This window comes from Struthio camelus, chromosome 2, assembly GCF_040807025.1.
Source record: "Struthio camelus isolate bStrCam1 chromosome 2, bStrCam1.hap1, whole genome shotgun sequence".
Taxonomy (NCBI): Eukaryota; Metazoa; Chordata; class Aves; order Struthioniformes; family Struthionidae; genus Struthio; species Struthio camelus.
In genome coordinates this window covers 94,605,430-94,625,262 of record NC_090943.1, presented here as the reverse complement: position 1 = coordinate 94,625,262, position 19,833 = coordinate 94,605,430, and the positions used below count along the sequence as shown (strand labels likewise).

At 41.1% G+C, this 19,833-nt stretch overlaps 1 protein-coding gene across 12 annotated transcripts in view; it reads left to right on the top strand.

Moving 5' to 3' along the window:
- Positions 1–19,833, top strand: part of CARMIL1 (capping protein regulator and myosin 1 linker 1) — a 201,385-nt gene that overhangs the window by 172,866 nt on the left and 8,686 nt on the right. For 7 of the 12 annotated variants that reach the window (XM_068931654.1, XM_068931653.1, XM_068931650.1 and 4 more), the window contains 6 exons: positions 4,437–4,503; positions 4,823–5,019; positions 8,139–8,245; positions 9,964–10,396; positions 15,422–15,500; positions 18,297–18,530. In XM_068931654.1, the coding sequence (XP_068787755.1) occupies positions 4,437–4,503; positions 4,823–5,019; positions 8,139–8,245; positions 9,964–10,396; positions 15,422–15,500; positions 18,297–18,530 (1,117 nt within the window). Of the gene's footprint in view, positions 1–458; positions 477–4,436; positions 4,504–4,822; positions 5,020–8,138; positions 8,246–9,963; positions 10,397–15,421; positions 15,501–18,296; positions 18,531–19,833 lie in introns of all 12 variants that reach the window. The other 5 variants (XM_068931652.1, XM_068931651.1, XM_068931645.1 and 2 more) reach the window with 1 other exon arrangement.

Sequence of the window (19,833 nt, the reverse complement as noted above, 5' to 3'; positions counted from 1 at the left end):
TCCAGGCTCTCCTGCTTTCCACAACAGACTACAGATTTTTAATTCCAAAGGCTCCCTCAGACTTGGAAATATGAGAGTTGCAGTTTTCTCTCACCGCTGGTGTCAGTGAAATGGAAAGCCACAGTACATTGAGAGGGCAGCTGTTGACACCAGTGGCCAATGCCATATACCGGAAAAGAACATCTGAAAATCTGAATTTGTCCCAGTATAGATAACGGAAGAGAGATCACATCCTTCTCTGACTATCCTCTGGAGACACAAAGTATATTGCACCTCCAAACGCAAGGGACTTTTACCCCATTCTTGCATGTCACCTTTCCTGCTAAGACTTTTAAGTGTTTTGCCTTTAATTTTCTTTATTTTGGTGAGTTCTGGTTTTGCCTCCTTTCCTGAGAACTGCTATTGCTTTGTCTTCCCCCATTCATATTCTTTTTTTCTTTCTTTTTTGCTGCATGGAGACTCTCTGCTGTACAAGTGTAAGTATTTTTTTAGCTCTGCTGATTCTGGCCTACTTGTCTACGCTTTTGTGCTCCACTTGCTTCTGTACTGCCTTGCTAGTCTCCTGGGAGACTGTAGTACTAGTCACCCATCTGCAGTTGCTGAATGAAATAGGCAGCAGTTGAGGGACGAGATTGGATTTTACAAGAAGGTTCAGCTTTAAGACCAACCAAAGCAGAGTGCTGATGTCAGAGATATAAGCACAGGTGTTACTGCTCAGAGAGAAAATATGTTGATTTGGTTTTATATTCAAGCTTCATCCCACTTAATGAGACAATAGCCTATAAATAACCATCAGCTAGGATTTTCTTGCCATGGCAAGTCTCAGGTGGAAGAGATGTCATGGGTTACCTCAGCATGGTCAGGTGGGTTTCCTTTGCCTAGCTGAATCACTTTGAATTTTTGAATGCTGCTCACACTTACCTTTTTGCACTGTCACCTTTAATATGTTTTTTAAGCAGAAAAGCCATATGTAGTTTTGGAGGAGGAAGGGTTGAGGGGAAACTAGTTGAGGAGCTGAGTTTCAAGAGGGAGGGGGAAGTTGTTCATTGATTTGTTTTAAGCCTTTCAAAACAGAAATGACAGGAGCATGATCATGGAGCATCCATATATCTAATAGGATTAAATAGAAATGATTTTGGAGGAGGGAAACATGGAAATGAGCGTATTCCTGAGCACTGAGAATTATTTCAGTTATTGTTAGTATAATCAAGGAACAAAGACTGTATAAGACCTCTGCTAAGGGCACGTTATTTTTCTAACACTTAAAGCAAAGCTTTTAAAGTGTTTAAAATGTGATTTGGATTTTTAATCCCTACGATACTGGTGTTCTTCCACATTTGATAATATAAGTTAAGATAGCTCGGATAGTTTTCTGAGAAAGGGAGTCAGAAGACAGGAATCTGGAAAAGTTTGAAATCATTTAAGAACATGGGAAGAGAACGGGAGGGTTTAAAGGTAACTTGGACATGTTAACCCTAAAGAGATATTTCCTGGGGGATGTAGTGGAGATTTGCTGGCTCCCATGTACTGCTCAGGGGTACTTTCACAGAGCCATCTTCAGAGAAGAAACTGGTGTGCGTTCATGCAGACTTCCAAGAGGGTCTCCCAAGACGTAGGTATGCAGTTAATCTTTTTGTCTGTTCTGCCAGGCAGCCCACAGTGTGCTCAGGAAGAAGTAGGACAAACGAGGAGAAAGTTCTGGAGATGGTCTGCTATCATGGAGAGTCCCTGGAAGATGTGGTAGATTACATGAAAGCAAGGAGGGAGAGATTGACCCTAACAGCTGTTCTCCTGTAAAGGCCATGGTAGAAATTCAAGACAGGAGAGCTGAGGTGTGTTTGTGTGGGCAGAGGTGGTGTGAAGGCAGATGATGTCCATCTGGCAAACCTGAACTGCTTCCACTAACTATGGAAAATGGGCCTCAGGCAGGGGAGGGGAGAGATCTTTCCCCAGCAGTTCAGATATCTTCTCTGGTAATGAAATGTGATGTGCTGCTATAGAATATGGCACAGTAAGTGAGATACTAAGCTGAGATTAAGTCTGTAATATTTTGTGAAAAGAGCACACTGGCCTATTTAAATTAATGCTTTGACCCATTTTGCTCTGCATGTGATCTAGAAAGCTCACTTGGCAAGAAACCTTTCATCCATGTGCTTCCTAAACAGGCTAGAAAATAGAAGGTTTTTGAATAGAAGCGTATGTATAGCTGTTGTTCATGCTATTCAGGCAAAGGAGAGGCATCTCTGTCCTTCTGCCTTTATCCCCAGCAACCAAGCTGCTGAGGGATCACGCCAAGATGACCAGAAGTCATAGCAAGAATCCTGAGATTGACTTATGGTCTTCAGCACAAGCTCTGCAGGGTGATTGGGGGCATTTTTTAATCTGTCAAGGAAGATCAAATCATCCTTCTTCCTGGCTGTTAGGGACATCTTGAAGTCAGTGCACAGGAATCTCAGGACACGGCCTATGCTGTTTTGCGTTGGTGCTCTGAGCCTGGGCAGCTCTCTCAGCTTGCCTGTGTCCACCATATCAGAAGTCTCCCACCAGCTTTCTTTCCTGTCTTCCTTTCTGATCTTCGCTACGTGAATTACTGCGTCAGCCTACTGGATGTAATTTCTAGTCACACTACGAGAGAAAGCAGCAAGCTGAGACAAAATGCATGCAAATTATACATTAACATGAGAAATAGGCTGCAACTGGAAGTACAACCAGGGGACTACTGATTGTGACTCTAAGTGCTGTCCCAGCTCAAATGGTGAGCTGCATCAACTTTTCATTATGAGACTCAAAAGCCTTCAGCTGTTTCAGGTTTGGATGAATGAGTAGCTGTTCTGTCATTTACTGATGCTTGTCAAATGTAAAACTGGAACCTGTACCAGCTGAAGTTTATCTCTTTATTGCCATGAGCATCACTGGGGGAAAAAAAAAGAGCTCTCTTGCCCAGACAGTGCTATCACTGACTGCTGTGTAGTCTAGCAGCCCTTTCTTGAGCTCGAGAAGACAGGTAACACCTTTTCTGTTATGAAAATATGTCCTAACTCTGAGCATCTGAATAGTGACATCATAATTCTATCTGACTACTTCACATGGGGGTAAATTTACTACATATAAGTGTGTGCATTGAACTTTCCATAAATAAAAACTAGTAAATGATTCATTTGAATGAACAAGTCATGGTATGTCTGAACTGTCAAGGCCAAACTCTGTCTTTTCTAGCTCATATAACATGATGATAATGGGCTTGATTAACAATTTTGTTCATGAGTCATGAGCTATAAGAAAACCTAACTTGCTGACTCTCACTCTGCGTTTGAATCCACTACGGTGCTGATAGTGCTAGGAAGCAACTGCGGAAGTACATGGATGTCGCTAAAACAAGCAGATATGACTCTGAATACCCCAAAGGAAGCCAGTCTTTGCAGGAGCTGAGTCATTTTAAGTCAACTCTTCAGAAAACATGCAGCTTTGTTTAAAAGTCTTACTAAGCTAAACTGTGTTGAGAGGGTCAGAATTGTTGACACAATGTTGCTTTTTCTGTAGCAAAAAAGGTCTGTCTTGCCAGGCAAACTTTCAGGAGAGTTCAAGCAATAAAGTAAGTGCAGCTTTCTTGCAAAAATACCCAAACAGGGTATTAAGCCTGGTATTTGTGTCCTTAAGGTAACGTATTCCCCTCTCTGGAAATGTGAAGATGAAAAGAACAGCAGCACGTAACTTTTTCAGTAAATACACTGAATGTGTGCCAATGTAACTTTCCACCTTTTCTCAGTGTATCTAAAGCCCAGGAAAGTCATATGATTGCTGGAGACACTGCTAATACTGGCAGGGTATTTTTGCGTTTTGGAGAAAATTTGTTCTTTGCAAGACCACGTTTTCCTAGAGAGGCTTAGTGAGCTGTATAGTGGTGCCCAGAGGCTTAGCTGCCTGAATTTTCGTCATTCCCAGTAGCATATCACTAACAAATGAACTGAGAAGTGTATTTTGTGTTGAAAATAGAAGCCAGAACAAGGGGGAACTATTGCAGGTATTGTCATCAACTGTGCAATGTTAGGCACGATAATTGTTTAAATTTTCCATGCCTCATGATCCCCATTGTAAAGGTGAGATTTTAATAGTAACCTTGTTTTACGGTTGGGATCAGTGAGTTAATGCTTGTAAGATTCAAATGATAGTCCTGTTTACCGCTTAAGGTCTTAATGGGGAGAAGAAAACCTCCCTGGTTCAGTTTCAAAGTCCGTTCAACGAAATGTCATTTGAGAAAAAGTTCTACATGTTTGAAAAGGGGAGGAAAAAAAACCTATTCCTTCCTGTCATTAAACCCAAACAGATCTTACAACAGTGCATAGGCTTGGCAAACTGATTTGCTGGATAGAAAATAAAGTGTTCTCTGTTATTTCTTCTGTCCTCTGAAGTACTTTATTTTTATTTTATCTCAATAGATGACCCCTAAATCAAAAAGGAAAAGCATCCACAGTAGAATGCTTCGGCCTGTGTCTAGAGCTTTTGGTAAGTGAGATAAATTTGTTAAAACCTCTTTGGTACGTTCAGATTTTTTAGGGTAAGCTCTTTATTCAAAAGCACTGAAGACTTTGGCTCCCTGTGGATTACATGTGAGGTTCAAATTGCTTGCTTTGTTTTGCGAGTCTTCTAGCATGTTTGGTAGTTAATATTTGTTCACTGTGCCCTGTCTGCTAACAAACATGTTGCGGCTGAGCACGTTCTCTAAATGTGTTTATAATGATTTACAACAAAAGAGAGGAATGGCATTGCCTGTTGTTTTAAATAGCATTATTAAGTCTAATTAGACAGTTTTGATTTCTCTTAGAAATGGAATTTGATCTAGATAAAGCACTGGAAGAAGTACCTATCCATATAGAAGACCCACCGTTTCCTTCCAGCAGGCCAGACAAACGAACTTCTGGATTCATTTCAGAGCTGCCATCAGAAGAAGGGAGAAAACTAGAACACTTTACAAAATTAAGGCCCAAAAGGAATAAAAAGCAGCAGCCCAGCCAAGCAGCAGTGAGTCTATATTAAAAAATTGTTGGTGATGTAATCTGTTGTCTGCTTTTTGGATGAATCAGGTCTTGCTTTTAGCTTTTAACATTTTAACATTCATCCTCAGTACTTTGTAACTTCTTAATTTTTCTACTGCTATTTGTCTTGCAGTGTGCAACCCCCATTACAAGGTTTTTGTCTTGTTAGGCACAGCCTCAACTCAGGATATGTTTTAGCCTTTGCTTATTTGCTTCTGCTTTTTAATAGAGGCAGTTTCTTCGAGGTACATAGAGCTTTCAGAGAAAATGCACAAAATATCTTGAGATTTCTCAATTACATTGCAAGGGTTTATAACGCCTTAATCCTTTTTTTCTGCCTGCATTAAGACTTGGTAACTTGGCATGAATTCTTATTTCTACCAGCTCTCAGAGGAGCTACTCTGTGACACCCAGCTTCCCACAGCTCCTTAACCAAAGATGGAATTTGGGCCAGCAGATTTGCATGGTCACAGATCTGCTTTTCGTGCCAGAACTTGCCTTAGAAAAGCAAAACAGAGCACTGTCTGTCTACAGAAAGAACTGGTGTTTGCCCAAGTGTACATGTGTGGGGTTTCCGTGGTCCCGTTTCCTTGGTATTCCACATCAATAAAGTTTTATTTCTGTGAAGGTGTATCTGTAGGGTACGTAAGGATGAATCCAGAGGAGTTACAGGGATGTCTCTTATTAACAGAACAGAATTGATGTGATAAATATCCCTTATCAAGAGGCAGCCCTTGCTGCTCTGAATCCTGCTGTCCAGTAATGAATTCCTACAGCCTTTTCTGCTGCCCTAGGATGGTCAGAGGAGAGGACCCTTGAAAATTTTCGCGATGCTGGGAAAGATGCATGAGGTAGTAGAGTGCTTTTTGCATCACTTAGATATTGAGGTAGCTTCAGGCAGATTTTCAAGCGAACTTTTCATTCCTTTGCACTAACAGAAACGTGGAGGTATCGGAAGGGTGGTCTCAGCTTCACACTGTAGTGAAACACATCCATGTTCACTTTTCCAGTTTTCTGTCCTGCAAAACATTTGTGTTTTCCCAGTTGCTGAACTTGCCTCTCATCTGAACTTGCTCAGTGCATCCTGTGCCATCTGCATAAGGCTGGGGAAGTTGGAGGGTGCTGGGAGGGGGGAAAGCATGTCTCTCTTACTTGGCATGGAATAAGAACATAAAAGAACAGATTTTATATCTGTTTGTACCTCAACAGATACAAAAAGCTTCCGCCTTGTAAAGGACAAGTGTTATTTCCTGTGGCAGTGCAATACTCTGGGAGTGCTCATCAATACAGAATTTTTGTTAGTATTATTATTTACCCTTAGCATTAGGAGAGTAAAACACAAAAAAAGCCAGACTCGGTTATTAACGTTGAACGCTCATAGGCATTAGAATAGGAACATTATAGAAACATACGGTCCCTCGGGGACTTTATGAGACCCTCTGAATTTGTGTTTGTGTTTCGTACATTTTTAGGAACTTGTTAGTTTTTCAGATGGGAAGTGTTTTCTTATTTGAGATAGATTTTTCTCATCTGCACTAGATTGGTGGGTTCTTGCATTACTTCCCCTTTAGGAAATACACTTGGCTTTGATACTTAAATTTTAATTCTTACTCTATGGAGAGTTCTTGTGTCAATATAAAGTGGATTCTCATTTCTACTGATGTCAAAATTGCCCACTTTTTGACTGAGAAGATGAATATTTACACTGAGACCATGAGCGCTGCTGTTGACCAGCGGATGTCCATGTATGAACTGTTGCATAGCTTCAGAGGTTCTAGTCAAATAAACTCTTTGGAGGGAAGAAAAAAAAAGTCACAGTCTGAGAAGTTTGAGTTTCTTAGAGTGAAATTATTTCTCATAGAAAGCTTGCAGTTTTGCAGCAATGCAGTTTTTACCGGGTAAACAGACTTTTCAGACTAGTATAACATTGCTACAGCAGGTATCAATAACAATATTAATTATTAGCTATGATAATAAAGTAAACAGGCTTCTAACAAAGTTCACACAACTACAAAGTTTCACAGATGTGCCAAAACATTAGTCCATATGTTTGGCTTAATGAGGCTAGGTCTAGTGTTAACAGTTAACAGACTTCTAAGAATATTTATTCTCCTTTTTAAACGCTTAGAACAGAGTCTGTATTCCAACTGAAAAGAGAGGCTGGGGTTATCCTGAGTTAGGGTAACAACTAGAACATTCCTCGACTGGAATTGTGTCAAATTATGAACGCTACTCTTTTGTACCAAACTGATTCCTGGTCATTAATATCACCGAGAATACAAATGGGCTGGGTCTTGTGGAGTCCTCTGTACACCTAAAAGGTTTTTACATGGCATTTAAGTTGAAGGAAGTCTCACTGCTGGTAGTAGGGCTTTTCCACATCAAAGTCACATACAGGAGCATGTATTTCATCTTCAGGAGGCTATAGAGTCACCAGCTAATCTTTACAATGCTTTTGTGGTTGGCAGATGTTCCTGACTCAGCCTGTTTTAAATGCCTCTAGTCACCCACGTTCAAAATGGGAACACCGAAACCAAAGAGCAGATTTTTAGTTTTTAGACACTGAGTGAAAATCTGTGTTTGCTTCCTAAAGTTAAACCCCTGGTTCTATATTTGGGCTGTCTGATTTTGGAAGCTCTGGATTGAATGAATCATAAAAGGCACTGTTAGCCTGCTGGAGCTCGGTTTCTAAATCTCTGAATCCAAAATCCAGAACGTATGTTCCTCTTTGAACAGGGGAAAAAAGAGCTGTCAAAAATTCTTTCTCTGCAGATGTCCACTGTAAACGCACCTATCAGGACTTAACTGTTTTATTAACTGCTTTCTCTCTTTTAAGCGCTCTGCTCTCACAAGCACGCGGCATTTGATTCCTGGCCTCATGCATTGCAGCATACAGTTTGTCAGTGGCATTTTGGGTTACTTTGTTTGAGATGCACCACCTCCTAACTAGCCTGAGTAAAGGGGGGATTCAGTTAGTGATTCCGTTGTCTGCATTGAACTTTGCTTGGCTTGCACAACTTGAATAAACTCTTAACTCCTGATTATTATCATTTAAGCAAGTATGCTTAGGTTATTATATACGAGAGAGAGTTTTTCTTCTGTCAGGTGTCTGCTGGAGTGCCTCAAGACGGGGAACAGAATGGCCTCATGGGGAGAGTAGATGAAGGTGTGGATGAATTTTTCACCAAGAAAGTGACAAAAATGGATTCAAAGTAAGTTTAAATGTAAAATTTAAAAAAAAAAATCAAATTAAAAAAAATCCGTCCTCATAGCTGGGCAAGCAAGTAATGCTTCTAAGTTGGAATTGACTTGTGTTCCCAATACCCAGGGCGGTTGTTGTCAAAGTCGAAAAACACCTTTACTAGTCTAGGATATTGTGAATTTGATTACCCTCCCTTAAAAATGACTGTTTTGAAATAAATTGCTTTAATATACTATGTGGAACAGGTTATTGACAAGTGTATATTTTTATAATTCCATTGACTTTATACTAGCCTTCACTGGAGCTCATTAGCTAAAGCAGATCTGTACATCAGTTTTTACTTCAGTTTATACTCTCTTCTCCAGTGCTAGTAATATACGTTGGTGTCTGTAGTAAGGACTGATGTTGGGCACCAACAGCATTTTGATAAGTGGCAGTAGTTTTATGTTGATTTAGAAATACACGTTAAAGACCGTTTGACAAATTTGTAGTACTCTAGTTTTCTGAAAATCTAGATTATCTCCGTCTGAAAGTTATCTCCTTCAGCTTTACGTAAGGAGGAAAAAACAGCTACTGTAATTTCTTGCTAGGTGATTACAGAACCCAGCATCTAGATGTTCTTGCATTAATGCATGTTTGCATGTACGCAGGTGCACGCAAAAGTATTTATATAAATAAATGAGAAAGCTAGAGCAAATTCCAGACAAATTAGAATGACCTCTTCTGCGCTCTATATGACATCCATTAAGTAAAATGGTAGGTGTTAACTGGTAATTAGCTGTTGCAGGAAAAGAACATGTTTTTAAAAGTCAGTATGAGTGATAAGTATCTATGGTGACATGTGAAACCATGTGTGATGCACTATATGTGGTGATAAAATCATGGTAGCTTTGAAAAATGGATTAGCTAGGTTAAGGTCAGAGAGCTAAGCATACTACTTCCCTTGGGCGCCTGCCAGCCACCCTTTTCAGATGTCCCTGTGAACTTGCGTCTGTTCCTGTCACGCAGCCCTGGCCATGTGCATGGCCCAGGGGTGTTTGTCCCCATTAGCTGTCCCCAATTGCTCCGCTGGAGGCTCTTTCCCCATTTGGGAGGCTGGTGTGCAGACATGTTGTGTCTTCTGCTTTCTCCTGAAGTGTAGATACTCTACTTTTAAACTGACTGTAGAAAATGTTACTGGTGATTACTTTTTGAGGAGAAAACCTGCACTTTGAAGGTGACCCCTCTAGCTTTCTTACTAAGAGAAGGTGACTGAGCGAGCTGGTTCCTTGTTGATGCAGAGCCCCTAAAGGGTGAGATCTCCAAAAACTGTGCCGAGTCATGTGCTTGGGTCAGGGTTATCCTGCTTATAATAATGGGCAGTTACAAATGAGTAATGGTGCACTCTGGAAACAGCAAGCAGTCTGAAACTTTATGGGCATGGGCAGAGCTACCCCAAAGCAACACCTAGCTGCTGTTGGAAGCAGCCAGGCACCCAGTGCCCAGCTGAAATGACTGCCTGTCTTCATTGTACCATGCACAAGGCCAGCACGGCAATCCTCAAAGGCAGTATGATCAGCGCCAGTTGTCCTGTTTTTGATTTAGAGACACCAGCTAATGAGTGGGCCTCGGGTGATGTACGGATGATACAAAAGGTTAGCTTTGCCCAAGAGAAGTCATTTGGAACTATTTAAAACAGAGGGAGGAGGGCAAGAGAGAGGAGATTAAAACGTCTGTGTCTTTTATTAGGAGACCATCAACTAAAAGTTCAGACAGCAGTGAGCCTAGTGAAGCAGGAGATGAGAAGAAGAAAAGGGACTCGAGGAAAAGTGGCTTCCTTAACTTGATCAAATCAAGAAGCTCCAAATCTGAACGTCCTCAGACTGTCTTGGTGTCAGAGGAGCCATCCTTGCCCAAAGTTGCTGCGAAAAGTCCGGCTGTGGACGCAAGTAAGAAGGAGGTAAAACCTGCTGAGCAGAATGGTGGTACAGAGCGATCTGAGGAATTAAAGACACCAGACTCTGTCGAGGAGATACAGGCAGACGATGCTGTGAAGGCTGAGAGGGGTGACAGCAAAGGAAGCCCACAAGGGAGCCGGAGGTATGGAGTGCAGGTGATGGGCAGCGGACTTCTCGCAGAAATGAAAGCCAAGCAAGAGAAGAGAGCAGCCTCTGCCCAGAAGGTAAAGGCAATTTGTTCGATTTCTCTGGAGCTGTGAAAAGTGAGCAAGAGCTAGCCCTCTTCAGGGGAGGGGATACAAGGGCTGGTGGCTAGCATTTGACATATCAGTCCCACTTTCCACCAGGGATTATAGTGTCACTGCAAGAGAATTGTTCTGTGTTGTGGTGGTCAAACATGAGCATCCTGGCCAGGGACTGGGCTGCACACATGGAGGAGGCGATGTCCCCAAGCCTGCACTTTCTCTTCCTGGGGAGGAGACAGGTGACACCAGTTCTTCTGCTTGATGTTAGGCCAACACGGGTGTAGAAGAGGACATGTAATAGTTTGCACGTATTACGGAGCAACTGTTGTGCCACTAGCAAGCACGGTTCGGATGTCTCCATGCTAAATGATGCGTGGTTTGTTCCTGTGTAATGCCAGCATGGTTAGCAGAAATGAAAGCTAGGAAAGACCTCTTACTGTGTGTCCCCTGTACACTGGTTCCTCAGGTGTTCGGCAGAGTTAACTAAATTGGCTAATGTCTGCACTGCTCTCTTTTGGAAGGTGATATGGCAAACTGGAGAGATGTGCTGTATGCTGTGTTTTAAATTTAATATCCCATGCAGAGAAGTAAATTTGCCTTCAAAACCCTTTTTACAGATATACTACTTATGCTTTTTTATTGCACTCCTTTATTTCTCTGCCCTTCTATACCATACCTAATCATTCTTATGCCTTTGATTTCCATGTTTCAAACATTAGCACTCCAAGAAATCGGCCATATTTTAAAAAAAAAAAAAAAAAAGGTCTATTCCCCATTCTCTGTTCAGATTCCCTTCCCTGTCTAATTTTCTCCTCTGTGAGGTGATAACACTGAGCAAAAACCCTGCTTCAGGCACTTCATGTGAGATGGGATAACCTTGTGTTACTACCAAAGCATTTTCTCCCAACCTATTTTTCTGAATATATGTTTCCTCCCTGAACTTTACCATTCTCATCTCCCTCTTCCTCCCAGCTGCAGTTAGCATGTCCTAAAATTGCCAAAGGATTGGCTTTTTTTCATTCATTCCTCCTCTTTCTCCTCTACATGCAGGGCACGCAGATGCTATCCGTTCTCTGCCATTACCTGCCGCAATTTGGAAGATGTTGCCTTACAACAAAGCTCATCTACATGCTTTCCTATATTTTTTTTTTCCTTTAATACCTTGCACAGTTGTCTTCCTGTGGCTGAGCAAGGCACTCCAATGTCATTTTTACCTTTCTTTATGTTTTTATAATGCCTGCCATGATTTTTGAACTGTTGCTACAAATGCTTGTAATAAGGGGGCTTGTAATAAGCAAATTCAAATTAACCCTGTAGTCCATTATTAAAGGAACACTCATGTTAAAAATGATTTTTCTAAAGAAATGGCCAGTTCCCACTTTCCTATTTGGTGCTGAATAGTGCCATGAGTAGTCTCACCGATTTCTGAGTTGCCAAGTTTTCAAGAAATGTGCTGTATGATTGTGAATAAGAGCATTACAGTCTGCCCATATCTAATAAAATGTTGAGTTACTCCAGGCAATATAAATATTTACAGTTGCATAAACTGTGCGTGCTTGGTGCTGTGCAAAATACCAGCTTTTGCTTAGCATTTATGATCTAAAATTAGTCAGATCTGGAATGATATGTTTGAGTTGGAATATTATTCTGTGTGGTTTTTTTTTTCTTTTAAGTGGGGAGAGTAAAAGTCTTTATCCACTTTAGTTGATTAGCTTTCATAGCGTTGATTGAAAATCTGTATTTCATCTGTTAAAAAGGAGAGTTTTTGCCTTTTCCCAGTATCCTCCAGGAGATGATTTCTATGATTTTTTTTTTCCACCTTTTGCTTTTTTTCTCAGTTTGCAAAACTCAGTTACCTGTTTTCTTTCAGGTTTATCGTTAGCTTCTTGTTCCCTTTCAGTTGTTGTCATATAAACGTGGCAAAGAGAAGCTGTTAAGTTAATGTTTGTTTCGGAATTTTTTTAAAAAAATAGTATTATTGATCTTATTTTTTGTTAGGTTTTGTTAAAGTTGATATTTCTAGAATGTAAACATAGGTTGTGCCAAGTGATGAGTAAACTGAATTGAAAGAGGAATCTATACACAGCAGTGCATTGAATTATTCCATTTTAATGTCGCCCAGACTGCACAAATTGAACTGCTGTTCAAAAGACTTTTTTCTTGTACCTCATCCTGGACTGCAGTATTGAACAGTTTATTTTTCTACTTTTGTTCATGATATTCTTGAAACTGAGTATCTAAGTAATTGAGTATCCTGATGAAGAAGAGAGGATCCCACTGCTGTTATACTGTTTCGGAGGGATACAACACTGACTTCCCTAATATCTTCACATTCTATCAGGATTCTGCTATGAGAGAAAATTGTATTTTCCTTTAAGGTACAGATGGCTGCTTAGATTCTGAGCTATTTTACATGAAAACAAAGCCAGAAGGAATTTACTATTTCATTCATACGCTACTGCAGTCTTGTTGCAGATACAAGTGAGGAGCAGGTGCACAGTAGATGGAAAGATGGTAAATCTTTTTTGTTTTCTTTTGCTTAGAATGCCATGTGTGAATTGGCATTAATGGTGCAGACAAATGTGTACAGATTCGTGTTTTCTCTAGGCATACGTATACAGATCTTTTAGCTCCATCTAGTGTTTACAAACTGAATTTTTAAATAACTTCAGCGAGGCAAGCTCATTTGCAACTGTTTATTCACTCCTGATTGCACCCAACTGCAACATTTCCCTGCCTTGCACATGTTACTTTTCAAAGTAGAGCCCGATCGTGACTTAACTGCATGATGGAATGGGCAATATCGTCAATATTTACATATTGAAATTAATATTTTGGTGAAAGTTCATAAGAATGCACATTCCACGAGGAAATTGTTGCAACATTCTGTCCTCAAAGTTGTTTTTGCTGAGGCATGAAAGAAGAATCTATTAAGTGGAGAACACTTAAATGTGTGTGTGTGTGTGTGTGTGTGTGTGTGTGTATACACACACACACACATATATATAGACACACATATACACACACACACACATATATATAGACACACATATACACACACACACACACACACACATTCAAGACTGTCTTACAAAAAAGCGTGCGGCTTTAGCAGGTGGAGAGGTGAGAATTTAGCCAAAATGTCAATGACAGAAAAGAAACAAGAATAGAAACAAATCTGGAGTTTTTGCCCACTGGTGCAAAGCATAACGCTCCTACTAGCTTGGCGGGTGGTGGGGGGAGAATTATCTTGTTTTTAATGGCAGGGTAGCTTACAACTGTAGCTGCTGAAATCTTCTAGAATAGGCTGTGTACAGCTTTTGACCAGAAAAGAATATTGTTTTGCCTACAGGTGATTTTTTTTTTTTTATTTACAGATGGTTTCATACTTAAAAACTATAGAAGTATAGTCCCTTAGAATGATGCAGTTACAGTAGTATCGGGGTAATTTTATAGTACAAGAAGTTTAATGTCCGTGCTGTCTTCCTTAATGTAGTGCGTTGTTTTAGGCACGCACCAATCCTTAGCAGAGAGGTAGGGAAGCAGGTTTACCCTGTCAGGTTTTATACAGGAACAGCAGATGTTCAACATCTCCATTCTTTACTGTATTAAAGAAGCACTTTATTCCTTTATGTTTATCCTGACAATACCATTTTCCCTCTAAATCCATCTTTTTTTTTTTTTATATAGTTAATAAGCGCTGCTCCTTCTGTGACAGTTCTCTTCGTTCCTGCATCTCCTGTCTGTCTAGTGTTTATCTTTGTGTTGTATCTAGGAGTCTTTTAGCTTGTGAGCTCCAAAGAGCAGCAATCCTGTTTGGTGTACACTGTGTGGCACGTAGCGGAGACTCCTCAACACTGTCGGACAGTTAAAGTGCAGCGCAAGTCAAGGGAATTTGCTGCTGGAGCAGTAACAGCAGTGACCTGAACATGTCACCATGGTATAAGAGTGTATGCATGAGTATACAACCAAACGCAGCGGTCACCAGCACAAGTTATTTGCTTGTTTTCTCACATTAAATATCTGTCTTGAAATAGCAAATCTGGATTAAGATTGAAGCTGCTTGCAAAATTCTGTCCCCTCCTCTTTTAGCTTCCAAAAAAATCTCACTTTATTGCCTAGCCGTATTTGCGTAAGGCTTCCTGTTACAGTTTAGCCTACCCTTGTTTCTCTGCACTTTTTGTATCCGCCCTTTTAGCTCTCTGATTAAGCTGTGATAGCAGACAAGATAATAAAAAGAACAGAGCCTAGTCCTTTCGTAAACATATAAACTGCATATGTACACTTCTCTTAGTGAATACACAGGTTTCTAGCTCACTTAGACTAGAGCTGTGATATAAGAAGTCTTTGCACCTTTTCTCTTGACGCCAAGATGTTAGAAAAGCTGTTCTTAAAATAAAAAAAACTCAACCGTCATCATCAGCACATACGCAAGAGGCCATCTTTTCAGAGGTGTTCAGCATTCAACAGCCCTTGTGATGTGTAGCTTTAAACACCTTTTCTTCTATAAATTAGGACTTTTTTGTTTTTAAAGAAATCCTGTAAATATGTAGGCACTGATGCTTCTGGAGTTCTGATGATCTAAATTAAAGTTAGCTTGTATGTGGAAGAGCGTTAAGATCCATTCAGCAGTCCTACATGCCAAAAAAAAAAAAAAAGGTCCTTTTTTTTGTTTATGGAACTATCCTTGGAGAAGAGACAGTTTCCAACTAGAACCTCTAATACTTTAAACTCTTGCATGTTAGCAGGCTTGTCACTTAGGAGGCACGGTGTCATTGCAGCTCTGCTAGATACATGGCAGCATTAGTTACCAAATGAGCGCAGTTTTCTTCACGCTTAGATTTCCAAGACACGGAAGAGAAACAAGGAAGTGCATCCAGCGTTCATTACCAGCACTGCTTTCTCTGCCTTATGGTTTCTGAATGAGAACTTTTTCACTAACAGAACCACTGAGTTGCATTAATTATAGATCATTAATATGGGGGCTTTTCTCACTCTTTTCAGAAACTTGGGAACGATACAACTCCCAGAGACTCTTATGACACAGCGGTGAGTTCAGAACGACTGGATGGAAGCGGTACAGGTACAGTTGTTTGCATTTCCTGAATAAACTCTTTCTAGAAAATGCAACGTGCCTAACCTCAAAATCACGCTTTTCTCTCCAAATTATGTGCTTATGCTAGGTGAAAAGGATTAGAAATAAGTGCGCTTTCTCCTATGTTTGACAACACTTCTCATGTAGTCTGCTCTGGGGTTGAGCTGATGGCTGGTTGCTTTAGTCTCGTGCTCCATGTTGCAGAGGACGAGTACTTGGTGTACAGGCCTGTGGCTGCCTCAAAAGGGTGTTGCCTTGTAGCAGAGTCAGCAAAGCTGAAGGTGAACCCAGGATCCAGCAAAGTTGTCTGCAAAGAGAGAAGAGAGATTGCTGAATATACCTGAAGAAGACCTAAATATGACAATTTGCAAGTTTTACAGTAGCCAGTGCAGGTACTAGCTTGAGGTGTCCTGGCTTTCAGCTGTTAGAACATACCTATCAGGCATGACAGCTTGCTCTTCCCGGTGTTTAGCCAGCTTGACTGAAGCCAGGCTAAAGTCAAGAGCCCTAGGACAGGGTGCGCGTGGGCACAAAGCAGTTCTCCAGGCCCCACAAAGCAGAGTCCAGCCTTTTGCTCTGCTTGCAGCACTGATTGACTCTGCAACTAGTTCTGCTGAGCACTAGCCAGGGAGCCCTTTTCAGGCTGTAGTCCTGGGCCTGAAAATGGGAGTGCCTGAAATGCAGCCATCTTCGGTACAAGAAGAGAAGCTGATCTCTGTGCATGTGCACTTTTGGGATCGGCCAGTGAAGTGGTCAGCAGTGCTAATAGTATGTGTGTGCCACGGTTACTGGACGGAAAGAGTGGGTTAAACTAGGAAATCCAGTTCCGATTTGTTAACAGTGGTGCTAGGTGTCCCTCAAGCATGGCACACAGGGTTGCCAAAACCTGCAGAAGCAGGGCTGAAAAACAAGGCCCAAATCTAAGCCCAAATGGGAACATCTTGGTTGAGCAGTCATTTCAGAATCCATTCTGAATGTTTAAAACCTTTCTAAAGCGTGGTTTAAAAGGCAGCATACACAGAGCTAGCTTACTCAAGCAAACTCTATTAGCCAGCACTTCTAAATTAGCCTGCTAATCTTTTGAGGAGGACCTTGTGTACTACAATATATATATCTCCTAATAACGTCAACCTGAAGTCAAAGGAGCAAAATGAGTATATGCTTTGGGCATTAGAGTAGCTGTGGGTGTCTGACCCCAATTTTTCTCTGGTCCTTTTTGCTCTGTATGATGCATTTCACTGCAGTGTGTGTGCCACTTCTTTCTGGCCTCCAGCTGTCAAGTTTTTTCCTATCACCTTTGCTTGAGAGCTCCCTCAGGCTGCTCTTTGTTGTTGTGACTACGGTTTGTCTTTGTTTTGGGTTAATTTATTTTAACTTACTGTCCTCTAATAAATATTAGCAGGCCTGAGGTTAGAAAAGCAAGAAAGTTAATAGAAAAATGCTGGACGTTGCTAGGAAAACCATAAATAGTGTTTCAGAGAGAGAGAATAAGGTATTTTGTTTGTTTGTTTTGTTTGTTTTTGTTTAATCCCTTGCTTCGTGTCTGGATGTTGCCTGCTATTTTGTATGCATGCACATGCACACACACACGCGCGCGCGCACACAGACACACACACCGGTGGGTACAGCATCCTGCTGTTTTGTCTGCAGTGCAAAGTTTTACTGCATGCACAAAGACACAAACTCTCCCTCTCGTGCTCTCGCACAGATATAAATGCACCATACAACTTTTTATAGTTAACTGGAGTTTAAATCCAGCTGGGCTGAAAAACAACTGCGTAAGCTGGAAAAAACATGCGGAGATTGGCTTGCAACTAACTATATCAACACATCCCTCCCATTGCAGTTAAAATGTCTGTGCTCAGCACTCTTGCAACGAGTCAGATTTCTGAATGGGAATAGCAAGTAGGCAGGTCAAGTCAGCATTTGTGAGCATGTAACTTGGCTTTGCCAGGTACCAAGGCAACCAGCCTGTATTCTGGTGAGTGCAGAATTCTGCACTGAGAGTAAAGATGCAACAATTGTTGAAATTACCGAACTCGCGTACAAGTTCCAAGATTGTCCTACCTGCTGTGTATAAGCTTTCATCCTTCTCAAGGCTGTAAAGTAAGAAAGTAGGGCACGCGTTTTGCTTGTTTGCAACCCAGCATCCAGCAGGCTTTCTACCAATCTACACAGCTAGTTGTTTGAATTATCCTTTGGAAGTAAATGTAGTTTTATGTGAAAATACTTTGGTCTTTGCTTTGAATAAATAATGTGTTGATTAACTTACTAATGTGTGGAAACCACAGATATATCAAAATATTGCCTAAACTAAATATTGCCTATTTTGTTCTCTGCTAAGTTTCAAAATCTGTTTTAGAGCTTGCTAAAAGCAACAAATAATAAGATGTAGCCTGTGGATCAACTGTCCAGGATTTCTTTTCTGAGCCAGGATTTTTCTGTTGATCTTGGACAGCCAACCTTTTGTCAGTAGAGGCACAAAACAGCCAAAAGCTGAGTTTTCTACTGCTCCATTACTACTCTCTCAGCAGCTAGGTCATACCATCTGGTCCCAGAAATGTAAAGGGAAAATAAGGTCTAGCCAGCCATCACCCCAAGTTTATTTAAAAAAAAAAAAAGGGTTGAAGTGTGAAATATTAGGAGTCCTCTTACCACTGCTCTGCTGCTCTGTGCGTGCGTGTGTGTACATGGACTGATGATGGAATTTTCCACATACGTGTACCTGTAGGCTGTGTCTTCTCCATTGCAGGAGACTTTATTTTATGTTTTTGTTTATTTTAGTGCCTAAACTCCAGCAGACCCTGCCAGAGAATCGGTTTGCCTCGAGTAAAGGTGACTCCATCTCAGCATCATCAGAGAAAAATGCAAAAGCTGAACCAAAGGCAGAAGCTGGCGTGAAGGCAAGAAGCTCTTCCAATACACCTACCAGCCCCAAACCCCCACTGCAGTCATCAAAGCCCAGCCTGGCAGGACGGCCCACAGTTCCACAGAAACCGCGCTCAGCTTCTCGTACTGGTGAGCAGCTCTTCTGGGCACTGCTTATCCTTGGCAGGGTACCTCTGAGGACAGTTTATATGGACTATGAAAGAGAGACTCATGGCCCAATCCTGAACTGAAGTTAATGTGAAGAGGGCCAGGTTCTCCAGTCACTTGCTCTTGACTTGCTTCCTTTCCAGTTCCTCCTGCCCCAGTTCAAACAAGCCGATTGGAATGATTTAATATGTGATTTGTAATAGCAAACTCTGAGGAGAGACAACGGAAGCAGTGGCAGAGCTGTTTTAGCTCACCTGCTCTCATAAAACAACAGAGCCGAGAGATCTGTTTCAGGATGGGAGCCCTGTTGTGGTAGCGCCAACAAAACTAACTGTTTTCTCTAAACTCCTCACCGTAAATCCAAAAATTCTTGGGGGTTTTCTGGCAGACCGTTCTTAGCCCCTTGAGCAAATGCCTGTTATCGTTAGTAATTTATACAGACCAGTTGTTTTTCACTCCCTCTTCCTTCTTTTTCTCTATGTTACTTTCCTTATGGGTTTTTATCGGAAATATTTGTAACTGTGCTTTTATAACCTTACAAGGCTGCCAATAGCATGACTATTAAACTTCTACTCTGTCCTAACCTCCTGCCCAGGTATTCTCTCAAGATTTCCTGTAGTGTGAAATGCTTCAGCAGATCTCCTGCATATTTGCTTGCCCGTTACTTAATTGGCCATTGTCACAACCCTCTCTTCCTACTGTATATATGCGTTCTATAGCACAGCCATTGCAGTTGAAAAAAATTACAAGCTAGTTACCAACTCCTCCAGCAGCTATGGCAAATGTACAGGTTACATCGCTAATGGCTGCAAAATGGGAGCATAGGCACCTGTAAGAGCTCTCAGACCTTTAGGCTTTCCCACACCCACTGTTGATCTTAGAAAGATGAACATTTATGGAGGGAGATTACAGCCTTTTCACTGCCCTTAATGTGTACCTGGGCGTTACTTAGTCTGTCTCTGCACGCTAGTGGGTAGACTGTCGTTTTTTATTTCAGGCACAGAATAACCTTCAGATTTTAGATGAGTTTAAATATATTTCATTGGTCATTTTACAAATGGACATGAAAATAAGAGTGGCGTCAAGTGAGATGCCCCTGAAGATGAACACAATAGGAAAGCATGGCCTATTTGGCATTGGTTACTCTGTAAACAGACCATACATTACTTCCGTATCCAGTGTATCAGAAAGGTCTGAGCTATTGGTTTCTACCAGCTGCTATTTCCAGCAGAGGAACCATACTGCAGGCTTAATATAGAGAGTAATTAATATTTACCAGCGGTAG